Source organism: Scomber japonicus, chromosome 21 (assembly GCF_027409825.1).
Source record: "Scomber japonicus isolate fScoJap1 chromosome 21, fScoJap1.pri, whole genome shotgun sequence".
Classification (NCBI taxonomy): domain Eukaryota; kingdom Metazoa; phylum Chordata; class Actinopteri; order Scombriformes; family Scombridae; genus Scomber; species Scomber japonicus.
In genome coordinates, this window is record NC_070598.1 from 1,977,356 (window position 1) to 1,993,734 (window position 16,379).

The 16,379-nt window shown below is 40.4% G+C and overlaps 1 protein-coding gene across 1 annotated transcript; it reads left to right on the forward strand.

Annotated features, from left to right (window-relative positions):
- Positions 1-710: 710 nt before the first annotated feature.
- Positions 711-2,687, forward strand: ppp1r3g (protein phosphatase 1 regulatory subunit 3G). Its single transcript, XM_053342147.1, has 2 exons — positions 711-1,569; positions 2,496-2,687. Exon 1 carries the CDS (start codon positions 726-728, stop codon positions 1,530-1,532), a length of 807 nt encoding a protein of 268 aa, XP_053198122.1. The 5' UTR covers positions 711-725; the 3' UTR covers positions 1,533-1,569; positions 2,496-2,687.
- The last annotated feature ends 13,692 nt before the right edge of the window (positions 2,688-16,379 follow it).

Sequence of the window (16,379 nt, forward strand, 5' to 3'; positions counted from 1 at the left end):
CCTTCCTTCCTTCCTTCCTTCCTTCCTTCCTTCCTACCTTCCTTCCTTCCTTCCTCAGATCTAAGTTCAACTGTTAGGGTAAATGTTCCCTCCTTCTGTCCTTTCTTCCTTCCTTCATCTGTCCTTCCTTCCTTCATCTGTTCTTCCTTCCTTCCTTCCTTCCTTCCTTCCTCCCTCCCTCCCTCCCTCTTTTCCATCCTTCCTTTCCTTCCTTCTTCCTCCCTTCTTTCCTTCCTTCCTCCCTCCTTTCCTTCCTTCTTCCCTCCTTTCCTTCCTACCTTCCTTCCTTCCTCCCTCCTTTCCTTCCTACCTTCCTTCCTTCCTCCTTCCTTTCCTTCCTACCTTCCTTCCTTCCTTCCTCCCTCTTTCCTTCCTTCTTCCCTCCTTTCCTTCCTCCTTCCCTCCTTTCCTTCCTTCCTTCCTTCCTTCCTTCCTTCCTTCCTTCCTTTCCTTCCTTCCTTCCTTCCTTTAGGTGCAAATGTCATAACTAGTAAGGCCTGTTTAAGGGTTAAAAGGGTCTAAAGGCTCCGGTGCTGCAGGTGCTGCACGCAAACAGGTGAAAGTTACACAGACGACAACAAGAGCTCGTGCAGCTGCTCACGCGCTCTGTTGTCACCATGTTGTCACCAGTTTGGGAGGGGGTGAGGGCGGTCTGTACTCTATACAAACTGACCGGAGTCCTCACCGACCTGCAGGACACACACAGGCCGGGCAGCCGGGCAGACATGTCCCGTTACACCGGGGGAGAGCCCGCGGAGAACGGCCTGGAGGAGCAGGAGGAAGAGGAGGAGGAGGAGGAGGAGGAGGAGGAAGATCTGGACGACGAGGTGGACGCGTCTCACCTGGAGAAGTTCATGAGAGACAGGAGGAGAGCTCAGTCCCTGCCCGCCTACCCGGCAGCGCTCCTGGACGGCGTCCCCGGTAGTAACGGGAGGAAACGGGTGAAGTTCGCCGACTCGATGGGTCTGAACCTGGCGAGCGTCAAACACTTCAGCACCATGGAAGACCCGCAGATCCCCAGCAAGGTCCTGTCCCGGCACAGGAGCTTCCCGCCGCCGCAGCAGGACTCACTCACCGACCTGTGCCACAGTTTTAAGACCAGTCTGGAGATGGACCGGCTGGTCGCGTGCTTCCCGGAGCCACGAGACCCGGAGAGCAGAGTGCAAAAGCTCCGTGTCTGTCTGGAGAAGGTCTCCATCACACACTTTGACGTGCGGGGGAAGATCCGGGTGTTCACCGGCTGCGCTGACAGAGAAGTCGGAGTCAGGTACACCTTCAACAACTGGCTCACCCACGTGGACGCGCAGGCTCTGTCCGTGCCCGTGGATCAGCCGGGCCTCGTGGGGGAGAGGTACAGCTTCACCGTGTACACGCCGCCCTTCATGGAGCCCGGCTCGGCTGTGCACTTCGCTGTCTACCTGAAGAATGAGGAAGGGGAGTTCTGGGACAACAACGAGGGGCATAACTACACCCTCAGGTACTACTGCATGCCCAGCAGCAAGTTTACCAGCGCGGCCTTCCACGCCACCTGACCGGCGCGTGCGTCATGCTAAAGCTAGCTCTCCACCTGTGCGTAAAAGCTCTCTATCTGTATGTAAAAGCTGTCTGTCTATGGATAAAAGCTCTCTGTGCGTAAAAGGTGTTAATCTGTCTGTAAAGGCTCTCCACCTGTGCGTAAAAGCTGTCTATCTGTGCGTAAAGGCTCTCCACCTGTGCGTAAAAGCTCTATCTGTGCGTAAAAGCTCTCTATCTGGAAGAAAAGCTTTGATATCCATCTGCTGTTTCCACTCGGTGCAGTTCTGTGTTCTGAGGTCAGGGAACTAGTTTAATGCTGCAGTTTAAAAACCAAAAAAACTTTTAATGTGCCATGAAATATGTTATAATCTTATATTTTATGGGGCAAGGCAAGGCAGTTTTATTTATATAGCACATTTCATACACAATGGCAACTCAATGTGTTTTATATAAAACAGAAAAACATGTAATTTGAGAAACTTAAAACATACAATTAAACCCCCCCCCCCCCCCCCCATAATAAAAGCTTAGGCTGTTATAATGAGGCTTTTGCAGTTAAATAATATTATTAGTTTGGATGTTTGTATGTGAAATTGGACTCTGTGTACAATAAACGACATCTAAGGTGGTAGAAACCCTCCGACTGGATCCTGTGAGTGAGTCGTCTCTACTCTGACCTATCCAGGGTTTGGCTCCGCCTCTCGCCCCAATGGCACCCGGGATTGGCTCCAGCCTCTACAGAGGATATAAGCAGGATGGATGTTTAATTTAAAGTTGGATTAATAGAACAATGGTCGCACTAATTCAGCAGGAATCCAATATAAACAATTTTAAACTGTTTTTTTACAGGTTGCCGGACTCTTTACTCTTTACTCGATGATTCTGGTAACCTCAGCTGGGATGGGATTCATTTTTTTTACAGTGCAGACAATCATCCAAAGAATCCAAAGATGCTCATTAGTTCGTTTTCTACCTCTAAGGATTCATTTCTCTGTTTCTCTGAAGGACAACAACTACAACATGTATGGATATTCTTCTTCTTCTTCTTCTTCTTCTTCTGTTCCGCTCGGATCGATGGACTCTGGTCACCGCTGCTCCTTGGACTCCTGACTTCTGTTAATGAGAATAAAATATGTTAATGAAGCTAAAAATAAAACGTATGAATAACTTCACACATTCTTTTTTTGTGGACCCAGCATCAAATTTCTGCTTTTAATCCATTTAGAGAGAATATATTAGAGGATTATGGTAAAAATGTCTAAGTGGTGTAACCATAACAACTTTGGAAGGAAGGGAGGAAGGAAGGGAGGAAGGGAGGGAGGGAGGAAGGAAGGAAGGAAGGGAGGAAGAAAGGGAGGAAAGAACAAAGGAAGGAAGGAAGGAAGGGAGGAAGGGAAGGAAGGAAGAAGGAAGGAAAGAGGGAAGGAAGGAAGGAAGGAAGAAGGAAGGAAAGGAGGAGGAAGGAAGGAAAGAAAGAAGGAAGGAGGGAGGGGAGGGAAGGAAGGAAGGAAGGACGAAGGAAGGAAAGGAGGAGGAAGGAAGGAGGGAGGGGAGGGAAGGAAGGAAGGACGAAGGAAGGAAAGGAGGAGGAAGGAAGGAGGGAGGGGAGGGAAGGAAGGAAGGACAGAAGGAAGGAAGAACGGGAGGAAAGAAGGAAGGAAGGAAGGAAGGAAGGGGAGGGAAGGAAGGAAGGAAAGAAGGAGTGAGGGGGAAGGAAGGACAGAAGGAAGGAAGAACGGGTCAATTTGACCCGGGAGGACGATACAAGGGTTAAAGTTTAGTTCAGATCAGACCTCGCTGCTGCTCATTCATAATTCATTTGAGATTAATTAATTAATTAATTAATTAATTAATTAATATGGAGCCAAATGATGCTTCAGTCACTGCAGCAGACGGTTCAGTATCATTAATTAAAGACGACTGATACGGATAATTAATTATGATAATTAACAAGACTTCTCTTCTGTCTGTAAGATGCTCCTGAGATTATTTTTTTAATGACTCACAAATCTGATTAAATCATATTTTAGTCACATTTATAACAGACCTGCTCATATTGTGACAGCATCCATTTATAATTCATAATTAAACATCTGCATCATAAATCTGTTTTATTCATGAATATCTCATCAGGCTTTAATAAATATAAAGAGATGAATCCTTAATGAAGCTGTCAGAGAGCAGAGAGACAGTTAGTCTTTATTTATGGAGTAAAAACAATCATAGTTATATTATATTATATTATATTATATTAACGTCTCATAATGATTAAAATAAGAGGTTATAACAGCCATCGTGATTTTAAATGAATGTTGTTGAATGTGAACTTTATGATCTTAATACATTTGGGTCAAATTTAACAGCATTTTAAGGGTTAACTGCAAATTATTACTTTAAACTTTTCCTGACAATTTCCAGATAAAATATAAATTAGGGCTGTCAAACGATTAATTTTTTTAATCGAGATTAATCGCAGAATTTCCATAGTTAATCACGATTAATGGCGTTTTGAGTTGCATGTTTAAAATCCTGTTATTTTACATTTGAAGGCAGTTTTAAGCCCATAATGTAAAGCATTTCTTACCAGAGTGTCTTAACTGGGAATCAATCACGGCTCTGCTGCGACTCCCACACTCCAAAATGGTCCTTTGGTGGAGCTGAGGCTGGCTTGGCTGCACCTGGGTGTTTAGCGTGGAGGTGCTAACTCAAACTCCACGTACTCCGGTGGTAGTTAAACTCCGTTTGACACAGGTTGCATTTTACTTTTGACTTGTCAACTGAAGCGTCTGGAAGTGTTTTAAAGTTAAACAAGCCGTTCAAAAGTCCAGTAGCTCTCTTACTTTCCATCAGCGCGGTAGGTTTACTGCAGGAGGCCACTTCAAAGCATAGCGCTACAGCTAGAGGAGCCGTCTACGGGGGAGTAGAAGGGACAAAAAGGCTTGCAACATTAAAATGTGATTTAAAAATAATGAACGCGTTATGGATTGCATTAATCTAATCGGGATTAACGCGTTAACGCTGACAGCCCTAATATAAACACATAATATTTTACGACTAAATCACATTAAAACTACAATATTTAATGTCTAAATTACAGTAAAACTATAATATTTCATATGGAAATAAATGGAAATAAATGGAAATAAATGGAGATAAATGGAGAAAAATGGAAATAAATGGAAATAAATGGAAATAAATGGAAATAAATGGAGATAAATGGAAATAAATGGAGAAAAATGGGAACAAATGGAAATAAATGGGAATAAATGGAAATAAATGGAGTTAAATGGGAATAAATGGAAATAAATGGAGATAAATGGAAATAAATGGAAATAAATGGAGTTAAATGGGAATAAATGGAAATAAATGGAGATAAATGGAAATAAATGGAAATAAATGGAGAAAAATGGAAATAAATGGAAATAAATGGAGATAAATGGAAATAAATGGAAATAAATGGAGAAAAATGGGAATAAATGGAAATAAATGGAGATAAATGGAAATAAATGGAAATAAATGGAGAAAAATGGAAATAAATGGAGATAAATGGAGAAAAATGGGAACAAATGGAAATAAATGGGAATAAATGGAAATAAATGGAAATAAATGGAGAAAAATGGGAATAAATGGGAATAAATGGAGATAAATGGAAATAAATGGAGATAAATGGGAATAAATGGAAATAAATGGAAATAAATGGAAATAAATGGAAATAAATGTAGATAAATGGGAATAAATGTAGATAAATGGGAATAAATGGATATAAATGGAAATAAATGGAGATAAATGGAGATAAATGGAAATAAATGGGAATAAATGGGAATAAATGGAGATAAATGGAGATAAATGGAAATAAATGGGAATAAATGGGAATAAATGGAGATAAATGGGAATAAATGGGAATAAATGGAGATAAATGGGAATAAATGGAGGTAAATGGGAATAAATGGGAATAAATGGGAATAAATGGGAATAAATGGAGATAAATGGGAATAAATGGAGGTAAATGGGAATAAATGGGAATAAATGGGAATAAATGGAGATAAATGGGAATAAATGGAGGTAAATGGGAATAAATGGAGATAAATGGGAATAAATGGAGATAAATGGGAATAAATGGAGGTAAATGGGAATAAATGGGAATAAATGGGAATAAATGGGAATAAATGGGAATAAATGGAGGTAAATGGGAACCAGAGGAGAATAAATTACCTGTTCCACAATTAGTAGATGCAGTTTTTCACAGATTGAACCTCTGTACATCTTTACTTCTGACAGCCTACTTTTTTTTTTAACCCAACCATGTTTTTAACTTTTTGCCAATTAACCTCGTTAGTTTATTTTTTAGCATCGCTCACTTTTCCCGCCTTTTGTTCCCAACATCCAAACCTTTTTGAGACATGTTGCTTTTATTAATATATTATCTAATTATAAATGAGCTCATATTTTATTCATGATGTAGTATCTTTTCATTGCATTCTGGTTTTATTTATATTTTACACAGCGTCCAGACCAGGGGGGTCAAACATGCGGCACGTGGGCCAAAATCGTCCCACTGAGGAGTCCAATCCGGCCCACTTTCCTTCCTGTTTTCTTTTCCTTCCTCCCTTTTTTTCTTTCATCTTTCCTTACTGTCTTCTCCTCTTCCTTCTATTCTTGCATCTTTCCTTCCTTCCTTCCTCCCTTTCTTCCTTCCATCTTTTCTTCCTTCCTTCCTTCAATCTTTCCTTCCTTCCTTCGATCCTCCCTTTCTTCCTTCAATCTTTCCTTCCTTCCTTTTTTCTTTCATCTTTCCTTACTGTCTTCTCCTCTTCCTTCTATCCTTGCATCTTTCCTTCCTTCCTTCCTCCCTTCCTTCGATCCTCCCTTTCTTCCTTCCATCTTTTCTTCCTTCCTTCCATCTGTCTTTCCTTCCTTCCTTACTTCCATCTGTCCTTCCTTCCTTCAATCTTTCCTTCCTTTCTTTCTTTCATCTTTCCTTACTGTCTTCTCCTCTTCCTTCTATCCTTGCATCTTTCCTTCCTTCCTTCGATCCTCCTTTTATTCCTTCCATATTTTCTTCCTTCCTTCCATCTGTCCTTCCTTCCTTCCTTCCTTCAATCTTTCCTTTCTTCCTTTCTTTCTTTCATCTTTCCTTACTGTCTTCTCCTCTTCCTTCTATCCTTGCATCTTTCCTTCCTTCCTTCCTCCCTTCCTTCGATCCTCCCTTTCTTCCTTCCATCTTTTCTTCCTTCCTTCCATCTGTCTTTCCTTCCTTCCTTACTTCCATCTGTCCTTCCTTCCTTCAATCTTTCCTTCCTTCCTTTCTTTCTTTCAATCTTTCCTTCCTTTCTTTCTTTCATCTTTCCTTACTGTCTTCTCCTCTTCCTTCTATTCTTGCATCTTTCCTTCCTTCCTTCCTCCCTTTCTTCCTTCCATCTTTTCTTCCTTCCTTCCTTCCTTCCTTCCTTCAATCTTTCCTTCCTTTCTTTTTTTCTTTCATCTTTCCTTACTGTCTTCTCCTCTTCCTTCTATCCTTGCATCTTTCCTTCCTTCCTTTCTTTCTTTCATCTTTCCTTACTGTCTTCTCCTCTTCCTTCTATCCTTGCATCTTTCCTTCCTTCCTTTCTTTCTTTCATCTTTCCTTACTGTCTTCTCCTCTTCCTTCTATCCTTGCATCTTTCCTTCCTTCGATCCTCCGTCTTCCTTCCATATTTTCTTCCTTACTTCCATCTGTCCTTCCTTCCTTCAATCTTTCCTTCCTTCCTTCCTTCAATCTTTCCTTCCTTCCTTTCTTTCTTTCATCTTTCCTTCCTTCCTTCAATCTTTCCTTCCTTCCTTTCTTTCTTTCATCTTTCCTTCCTGTCTTCTCCTCTTCCTTCTATCCTTGCATCTTTCCTTCCTTCCTTCCTCCCTTCCTTCGATCCTCTCTTTCTTCCTTCCATCTGTCTTTCCTTCCTTCCTTACTTCCATCTGTCCTTCCTTCCTTCAATCTTCCCTTCCTTCCTTTCTTTCTTTCATCTTTCCTTACTGTCTTCTCCTCTTCCTTCTATCCTTGCATCTTTCCTTCCTCCCTTCCTTCGATCCTCCCTTTCTTCCTTCCATCTTTTCTTCCTTCCTTCCATCTGTCTTTCCTTCCTTCCTTACTTCCATCTGTCCTTCCTTCCTTCAATCTTTCCTTCCTTCCTTTTTTTCTTTCATCTTTCCTTACTGTCTTCTCCTCTTCCCTCTATCCTTGCATCTTTCCTTCCTTCCTTCGATCCTCCCTTTCTTCCTTCCATCTTTTCTTCCTTACTTCCTTCAATCTTTCCTTCCTTCCTTACTTCCATCTTTCCTTCCTTCCTTCCATCTTTTTAATGGTCCGGCCCACATAAGATCAAATTGGCCTGTATGTGGCCCTTGACACCTCTGGTCCAGACTGTTTGGGGACTTTTTCTAGCGTTTGCATGAGTAGATGTAATCCTTCTTGTATTCCTCTTGTTTTCTGTGGTGACGATCATCCTTCCTTTCTTTACACGCCGACCAAAGTCCAGAGGTCCAAAAATATTCCTGTTGCCAAACCGGAGCGCTTCTGTTTGATCGGTCAACACTGACTGAGGTTCAAAGTGATGAAGCATGAAATATCACCGCATGCTGCTGTTTCATCTCTCTGGGTTTTATTATTTCATGAGCTGAAATATTTAGAGGAGTGGAAATATAAAGTAGGAGCAAATTAAATACAGTGAAGGGTTAGGGTACAAGATTAAAGATGTATATATAGTTGTGACAAATGAATGAATATGTGAGTTTCTGCCTTTATTACTTATAGTTTTCCAACATTTAATCATTTAATCGGCTTTTTTTCTCTTTTAAAACTTAATTATTTAATGATTTGTGTATTTTGCCGCCTTGTGAAGCATTTTGTAATGTTAATAATTATCTTAAATCATGAGTAAGTGGTGTAAATATGTGTTCAGAGCATGTGTGTGTGAGTGTGTGTATGTGTGTGTGTGTGTGTGTGTGAGTGTGTATGTGTGTGTGTGAGTGTGTGTGAGTGAGTGTGAGTGAGTGTGTGTGTGTGTGTGTGTGTGAGTCTGCAGAAACTCCAGCGAGCATCCTCTGTGTGTGTGTTCATGTGATGAAACACTGACCAGTGATTGAGCAACGAGGTCTGATACACCTGTGTGTGTGTGTGTGTGTGTGTGTGTGTGTGTGTGTAAGTGGGTCAGTGTGCTCGTCCTTAAACCAACAGAAGGATCTATTATTAGCAGCCGCTGGAGCCTGGTGGGTCAGTCACCTCCTTCACCTTCACCCTCCTCCACCCAAAACCAAACCTGAGGTCCAGTCACGCTGTCAGTGTGTGATTCACCCAGACTCACTTTTCAGATTCAGACTATGAGTTGTTAACAGCTCCACCAAATACTGATTCTTCCCTCTAAACTTCTCACATGCTTTCATTTCAATAAATGTTCAAATGATCCAATATTTCAGCAAAAATCAAAGATTAGAGAAAAAGTCCAAAAACTGAAAACACATTTGTGAATCAGAACTTTGTTTTTTCTTCTTTCCCATTAATCATCTCAGCAGCCCTCACATTTACCTGCTGACCCTTTGGAGGGGCCCCACCCCTAGGTTGGGAACCACTGGACTAAACTAGCTAACTGTATATAAAGTAGTATAAACTAGCTAACTGTATATAAAGTAGTATAAACTAGCTAACTGTATATAAAGTAGTATAAACTAGCTAACTGTATATAAAGTAGTGTAAACTAGCTAACTGTATATAAAGTAGTATAAACTAGCTAACTGTATAAAGTAGTATAAACTAGCTAACTGTATATAAAGTAGTATAAACTAGCTAACTGTATATAAAGTAGTATAAACTAGCTAACTGTATATAAAGTAATATAAACTAGCTAACTGTATATAAAGTAATATAAACTAGCTAACTGTATATAAAGTAGTATAAACTAGCTAACTGTATATAAAGTAGTGTAAACTAGCTAACTGTATATAAAGTAGTATAAACTAGCTAACTGTATATAAAGTAGTATAAACTAGCTAACTGTATAAAGTAGTGTAAACTAGCTAACTGTATATAAAGTAGTGTAAACTAGCTAACTGTATATAAAGTAGTGTAAACTAGCTAACTGTATATGGGAGCGTACTATGTTGCCGGGTCCTATTTTCCCTGATCGCGGCTAACTCGGTTGCTAGCTCAGCGGCTAACTCGGCTGCTAGCTCGGCGGCTAACTCGGTTGCTAGCTCAGCGGCTAACTCGGCTGCTAGCTCGGCGGCTAACTCGGTTGCTAACTCAGCTAACTGGCTAACTGTAGACGGGATCATCCCTATGTTCCCTGGTCACATACAAAGCAGGGAACATAGGGATGATCCCCTATATATAAAGTAGTGTAAACTAGCTAACTGTATATAAAGTAGTATAAACTAGCTAACCGTATATAAAGTAGTGTAAACTAGCTAACTGTATATAAAGTAGTATAAACTAGCTAACTGTATATAAAGTAGTGTAAACTAGCTAACTGTATATAAAGCAGTCCTTCTCAAATAGTGGGGCGCGCCCCCCTGGGGGGGCGCTGTGCGATGCCAGGGGGGGCGCGTCTGACCCCGGGGAACATGTGTTTTTTTTTTTTTGCAAAGTGTAATTGCACGTCAACTACAGTAGGTGGCAGTGGCGCTCACATTGTCAGAGTGCGCACAGGGAATATTCACTCGATGGTTTGTTGACAGTTGAAAGATGCAGTGGTAACCAGGTAACCGAGAGATGGAGAAATATTTAACGGGGATGAAAAGGACGGCGGAGAGAAACAGAGATAATGACACAAACGAAAGTCACCCGAAAGCTAAGACGAGGAAATACGACGAAGCGTATGTAGCACTTGGCTTCACTGTGACTACGGTGGGAAACGAGGAAAGACCGGTGTGTTTACTGTGTCTTAAAATCTTGGCAGCGGACAGCTTGAAGCCAAACAAATTAAGGCGTCACTTAAACACATTACACCCCAATCAGGCTGATAAGCCGCTTGAGTTTTTTCAGCGAAAACGTGCTGAATATTGCCAACAGTCATCCAACTTTGTGAAGGCAACTTCTGTAAACCAGCGAGCACTGTTAGCATCATATAAGGTAGCGTACCAAATTGCTCGGTGCAAAAAGCCCCACACTATAGGAGAGGAGCTGATACTGCCTGCAGCATTAGACATGGTGTCTGTCATGCTGGATGACGCAAGTGCTGCAAAATTAAAAACTATCCCTCTGTCCAATGACACTGTCGCCAGACGCATAAATGACATTGCTAACGATCTTCAAGATCAGCTGGTAGAAAACCTGAAAGACAAACGTTTTGCCTTACAATTTGATGAAGCAACTGACAGCAACAAAGACTGTTTGTTTATTGCATATGTGCGTTTTGATATGACAAACTCTCTGTGTGAGGATCTACTTTTCTGTAAATATGTCAGAGACAGAGCCACGGCTGAAGAGCTATTCAAAATGCTGGACTGCTTTCTGACTGAGAATGGGCTGAAGTGGGAGAACTGCATTGGTGTTTGCAGTGATGGCGCACAGACCATGGCAGGGGTGAGAAAAGGACTTCGGACACTCATCAAGAAGGCCTCACCTAATTCTGAGTGGACACACTGTGTTTTACACAGAGAAGCACTGGCGTCAAGGCACCTTTCCTCTGAATTAAGTGAGGTTATGACTGACATTTTAGGTGTAGTCAATTTTATAAAGACCAGACCACTAAAAACAAGAGTCTTCTCTGCTATCTGTGAGGAGATGGGAGCTGAACATGAAGCTGTGCTCTTTCACAGTGAAGCAAGATGGCTGTCGCGAGGCAAAGTCTTCTCCCGAGTTTTTGAGCTCAGAGAGCAGATAAAAATGTTTTTGGAGCAGGAGCAGAAGTATGAAACCGCAGCAAAATTTAGTGATGAGAACTTCCTGGTGAGACTGGCCTACCTGAGTGACATATTTGGAAAGCTAAATGAACTAAATCTGCAGCTTCAAGGGAAAGATAAACACCTCCCTCAGGTCACAGACAAGATCAGCTCTTTCACTCGAAAGCTAGCAATGTGGGGCAGACGACTCGAAGAGGGAAATACTGATTCATTCGAGAACCTGCAGGAGTTTGTTAACACCACTGACTGTGATGCCACCTCAGTGATTCCATGTATCCAGCAGCATATCTCATCACTGATGGGATTCTTTAAAAAGTACTTCCCTGAAAACAGTTCCCAGTATGACTGGGTGAGAGAACCTTTCAATGCATCAGCTCCAACTGGTTTCAGCTCTGCAGAGGAGGACCAGTTCATTGACATGACATCTGACTCCACACTGAGACTGAGCTTCCCAGCACAGACACTCAGTGAGTTCTGGCTGAGTGTAGAGAGGCAGTATCCACTCCTAGGACAGAGGGCCATGGGTATTCTTCTGCCTTTTGCAACCTCTTATCTTTGTGAGACTGGCTTCTCTGCTGTTGCTGCACTGAAGACCAAGTACAGGTCCCAGCTAGACATTGAGCAGGAGCTGAGAGTTGCAGTATCATGCTTCAAACCCCGCTTCGAAAAGCTGTGCACTGCAAAACGTGCTCATTGTAGCCATTAATCCTCATGGGCACAAATTGTTTTATTCATTTTTGTTTCATAGATTTCCTGTTGAGAGGAGTTACTTGAATACTTGAAAAGAAAAATAAGTTATTAGCCATTGGGGTATTTATTTATTTTGCTTTTATGTTAAAATTTTGATGTGTGAAAAATGAGTTAACAGAGTCTTTGTTTGAGTATCTGTGGTCCAAAAGAGTTTATGTTTTTCACTTTTCAATCTTGTTCTGCAATTAAATTTTACCAAAATGTTTAAGATAGTAGGTTAAATATAATATTTCATATATTGTGCTCCTGAGTTAATGTTGCTGACCAGTTTGAATGTATTATTATTTATTGATTTTATTGATTTTTATTTGTCAGCATCAGATGGAGTGTGCACTATTTGCGAAGGACTGAATTAATTTGTTTAAAAGTGTGGTTTAAATAAGGAGGTTTTTTAATCCTAACTTTAATGCACTAATAACTTTGATGTACTTTAAATCTTCTCTGCTACAGACTAAAATACAAGGTTAATAAAGTTATTCTTTGTTGTAAGTTATAAGTTGATCTATATATTTTTTTGCGGGGGGGGGGGGGGGCTTGAAATGTTTTCTGCTTCCTAGGGGGGGCGTACAGAAAATTAATTGAGAAGCACTGATATAAAGTAGTGTAAACTAGCTAACTGTATATAAAGTAGTGTAGACTAGCTAACTGTATATAAAGTAGTATAAACTAGCTAACTGTATATAAAGTAGTATAAACTAGCTAACTGTATATAAAGTAGTATAAACTAGCTAACTGTATATAAAGTAGTGTAGACTAGCTAACTGTATATAAAGTAGTATAAACTAGCTAACTGTATATAAAGTAGTGTACACTAGCTAACTGTATATAAAGTAGTGTAAACTAGCTAACTGTATATAAAGTAGTGTAGACTAGCTAACTGTATATAAAGTAGTGTAAACTAGCTAACTATATATAAAGTAGTATAAACTAGCTAACTGTATATAAAGTAGTGTAAACTAGCTAACTGTATATAAAGTAGTATAAACTAGCTAACTGTATATAAAGTAGTATAAACTAGCTAACTGTATATAAAGTAGTGTAAACTAGCTAACTGTATATAAAGTAGTATAAACTAGCTAACTGTATATAAAGTAATATAAACTAGCTAACTGTATATAAAGTAATATAAACTAGCTAACTGTATATAAAGTAGTATAAACTAGCTAACTGTATATAAAGTAGTGTAAACTAGCTAACTGTATATAAAGTAGTATAAACTAGCTAACTGTATATAAAGTAGTATAAACTAGCTAACTGTATATAAAGTAGTATAAACTAGCTAACTGTATATAAAGTAGTATAAACTAGCTAACTGTATATAAAGTAGTGTAAACTAGCTAACTGTATATAAAGTAGTATAAACTAGCTAACTGTATATAAAGTAGTGTAGACTAGCTCCACCTTCAGCAGATTATATATATATATAATAATAATAATAATATATCATTACTTTTACTGTAATACTGCATAGTACTACATCACTCATAATGTTTATACCTTCAAAATAAAAGACAAAAAAGACATATTTCACATTTGGTAACTTTATTCTGACAGTCGAATGAAACGTTTGCTGAACTCAAACTGACATTAAAAGATAAACGGATGTAAGACAGACGATCAATAACTGAGAACTGATGCTTTTATATTTCAGCGCTAACATTCAGAAAGTTTCGTGTCTTTTATTGTGAAACTTTTTCTTTAATTGGCAGCAGAGAGAGTTATTATGATGAAATAATAAACATTTAATAAACAGTTTGGCTGCAACTCTCAGACATGAAAAGACAAGTTTAGGACAGTGTGGAAATGTCATAATTACACTTTATATGTAGAATAAAGTTTTAATATTTAAATAATAAAGTCCAACAGTTATGAGCTTCAGTATTCTGACCTTTGACCTCTTTAACGCTGCACATGACTGATGTTTTAAATCCAATATTTTCAACTTTTCTTTCAAATATTCTGCTTTTTCTTGAAATATTTTGATTTTCTTCCCCAAAAAAATCATTTATTCAGTTTCAAATTCATTAAATTTTACTTTTTCTGCTTTATCTTTTAACCCTCCTGTTGTGTTCGAGTCAAGGAAGGGAGGAAGAAGGAAGAAGGAAGGAAAGGAGGGAGGGAGGGAGGAAGGAGGTAAGGAAGAAAGGGAGATGAAGGAAGGAAGGAAAGGAGGAAGGAAGGAAGGAAAGGAGGGAAGAAGGGAAGGAAGGAAAGGAGGAAGGAGGGAAGGAAGAAGAGAGGAAGGAAGAAAGGAAAGGAGGAAGGAAGGAAGGAAAGGAGGGAAGAAGGGAAGTAAGGAAAGGAGGAAGGAAGGAAGGAAAGGAGGGAAGAAGGGATGGAAGGAAAGGAGGAAAGAAGGAGGGAAGGAAAGAAGGAGGGAAGGAAGGAAGGAGGGAAGGAAAGGAGGGAAGGAAGGAAGGAAGGAAGGAAGGAAGGAAGGAAGGAAGGAAGAGTCAAAACAGATGGGTCAATTTGACCCGGGAGCACAACAGGAGGGTTAATCTGATCCATTTCCCTCCAGACATTATGACTCTGAACTCTTGTTTCTAACAGTCTGATTGGCTCTCGTACCCGACCGCAGCATCATGTGACACATCTGAACTCTTCAGTATTCGTGTATCTGAGTGTGAACAGCTGTTTCTGTCAGTTCTCACGTCTCTTTTAAAGTTTAATATATATAAATGATAAACTTGTGCAGGATCGGCTAGTTGTGCGTTTTATTAATACAAAAATAACACTAAGAAAAAAAAACCCTCTGAGGGGGATGCACCAATCAGAGCTTAACCCTCCTGTTGTCCTCCAGTCAAGGAAGGAGGGGAGGAAGGGAGGAAGGAAGGAGGGAAGGGAGAAAGAAGGAAGGAAAGGAGGGAAGGGAGAAAGGAGGGAGGGAGGGAAGGAAAGAGAGAAGGAGGGAGGGAGGAAAGGGAGAGAGGAAAGGGGAAAGAAGGAAGGGAGGGAAGGAAGGAAAGAGAGAAGGAAGGGAGGAAGGAGGGAGGGAGAGGAAGGGAGGAAAGAGGGAGGGAGTTAGGGAGGGAGGAAAGAAGGAAAGAAGGAAAGGAAAGAAGGAAGGAAGGAACTTTTTTCTTATTTTTCTGTAATTTCTCTCTGAGCTGTATTTTTATTTCCATCCTTTAATTTAGTTAGAGTTTTTATTATAATAGTTAAGTTTGGCTGAATGTGATTTATAAGTGAGTTATAATAATAATAATAATAATAATAATAAATCTTCTCTTCTCACCTGAAACATGATGAAAGGTTTTAATGTTAGAGACACACACAGTCGTTGGTTTGTGTTAATATGACTTCATCTCAGACTCTCTCATCTTCCTGTGAGCTGCATGCTAATGAAACAGCTCAGATATCAGCAGGGTTCCTCTGATTTAACTCTACAAGCAACAAAATAAAACAACAGTCAAAGTGAAATAAAACAAGCTGAGAAGTAAAACGAGTCTTTGGTTAAACTTTCGCTGCTTTTTTTAGTTTTTTAAATTGAAGGTTTTTTTTAAATTGAAGTTTTTTTTCAGTGTGAAATTCGTGAAATGTTCCTTTTTATTTCTGGGAAAATGAAAAAAAATATTAGTTTTTAACCCTCCTGTTGTCCTCGAGTCAAGGAAGGAAGGAAGGGAGGAAGGGAGGGAAGGAAAGGAGGGAGGAAGGAAGAAGGAAGAAGGAAGGAGGGAGGGAGGAAGGAAGGAAGAAGGAGGGAGGGAGGGAGGGAGGAAAGGAGTAAGGAAGAAGGGAGGCAGGAGGGAGGGAGGGAGGAAGGGTAGGAGGAGGGAGGAAAGAAGGAAGGAAAGGAGGGAGGAAGGAAAGAAGAAGGAAGGAAAGGGGGAGGGAAGGAAGGAAGGAAGGAGTGAGGAAAGAAGGAAAGGAGGGAGGGAAGAAGGAAGGAAGGAAAGGAGGGAGGAAGGAGTGAGGAAAGAAGGAAAGGAGGGAAGGAAGAAGGAAAGGGGGAGGGAGGGAGGAAGGAAGGAAAGGAGGAAGGAAGGAAGGAAAGGAGGAAGGAGGGAGGGAGGAAGGAAGAAGGAATGAAGGAGGGAAGGAGGAAGGAATGGGGGAGGGAAGGAAGGAAGGAAAGGAGGGAAGGAAGTAGGAAGGAAAGGAGGGAGGAAGGAAGGAACAAGGAAGGAAGGAAGGAGGAAGGAAGGAAGGGAGAAAGAAGGAAGGAAGGAACAAGTCAAAAGAGATGGGGTCAATTTGACCCGGGAGGACGACAGGAAGGTTAAAGTCAAATTATATAT

What these genes read in the sequence shown, in the direction of transcription:
- ppp1r3g (XM_053342147.1), top strand. Translation starts at nt 726, where the DNA reads ATGTCCCGTTACACCGGGGGAGAGCCCGCGGAGAACGGCCTGGAGGAG.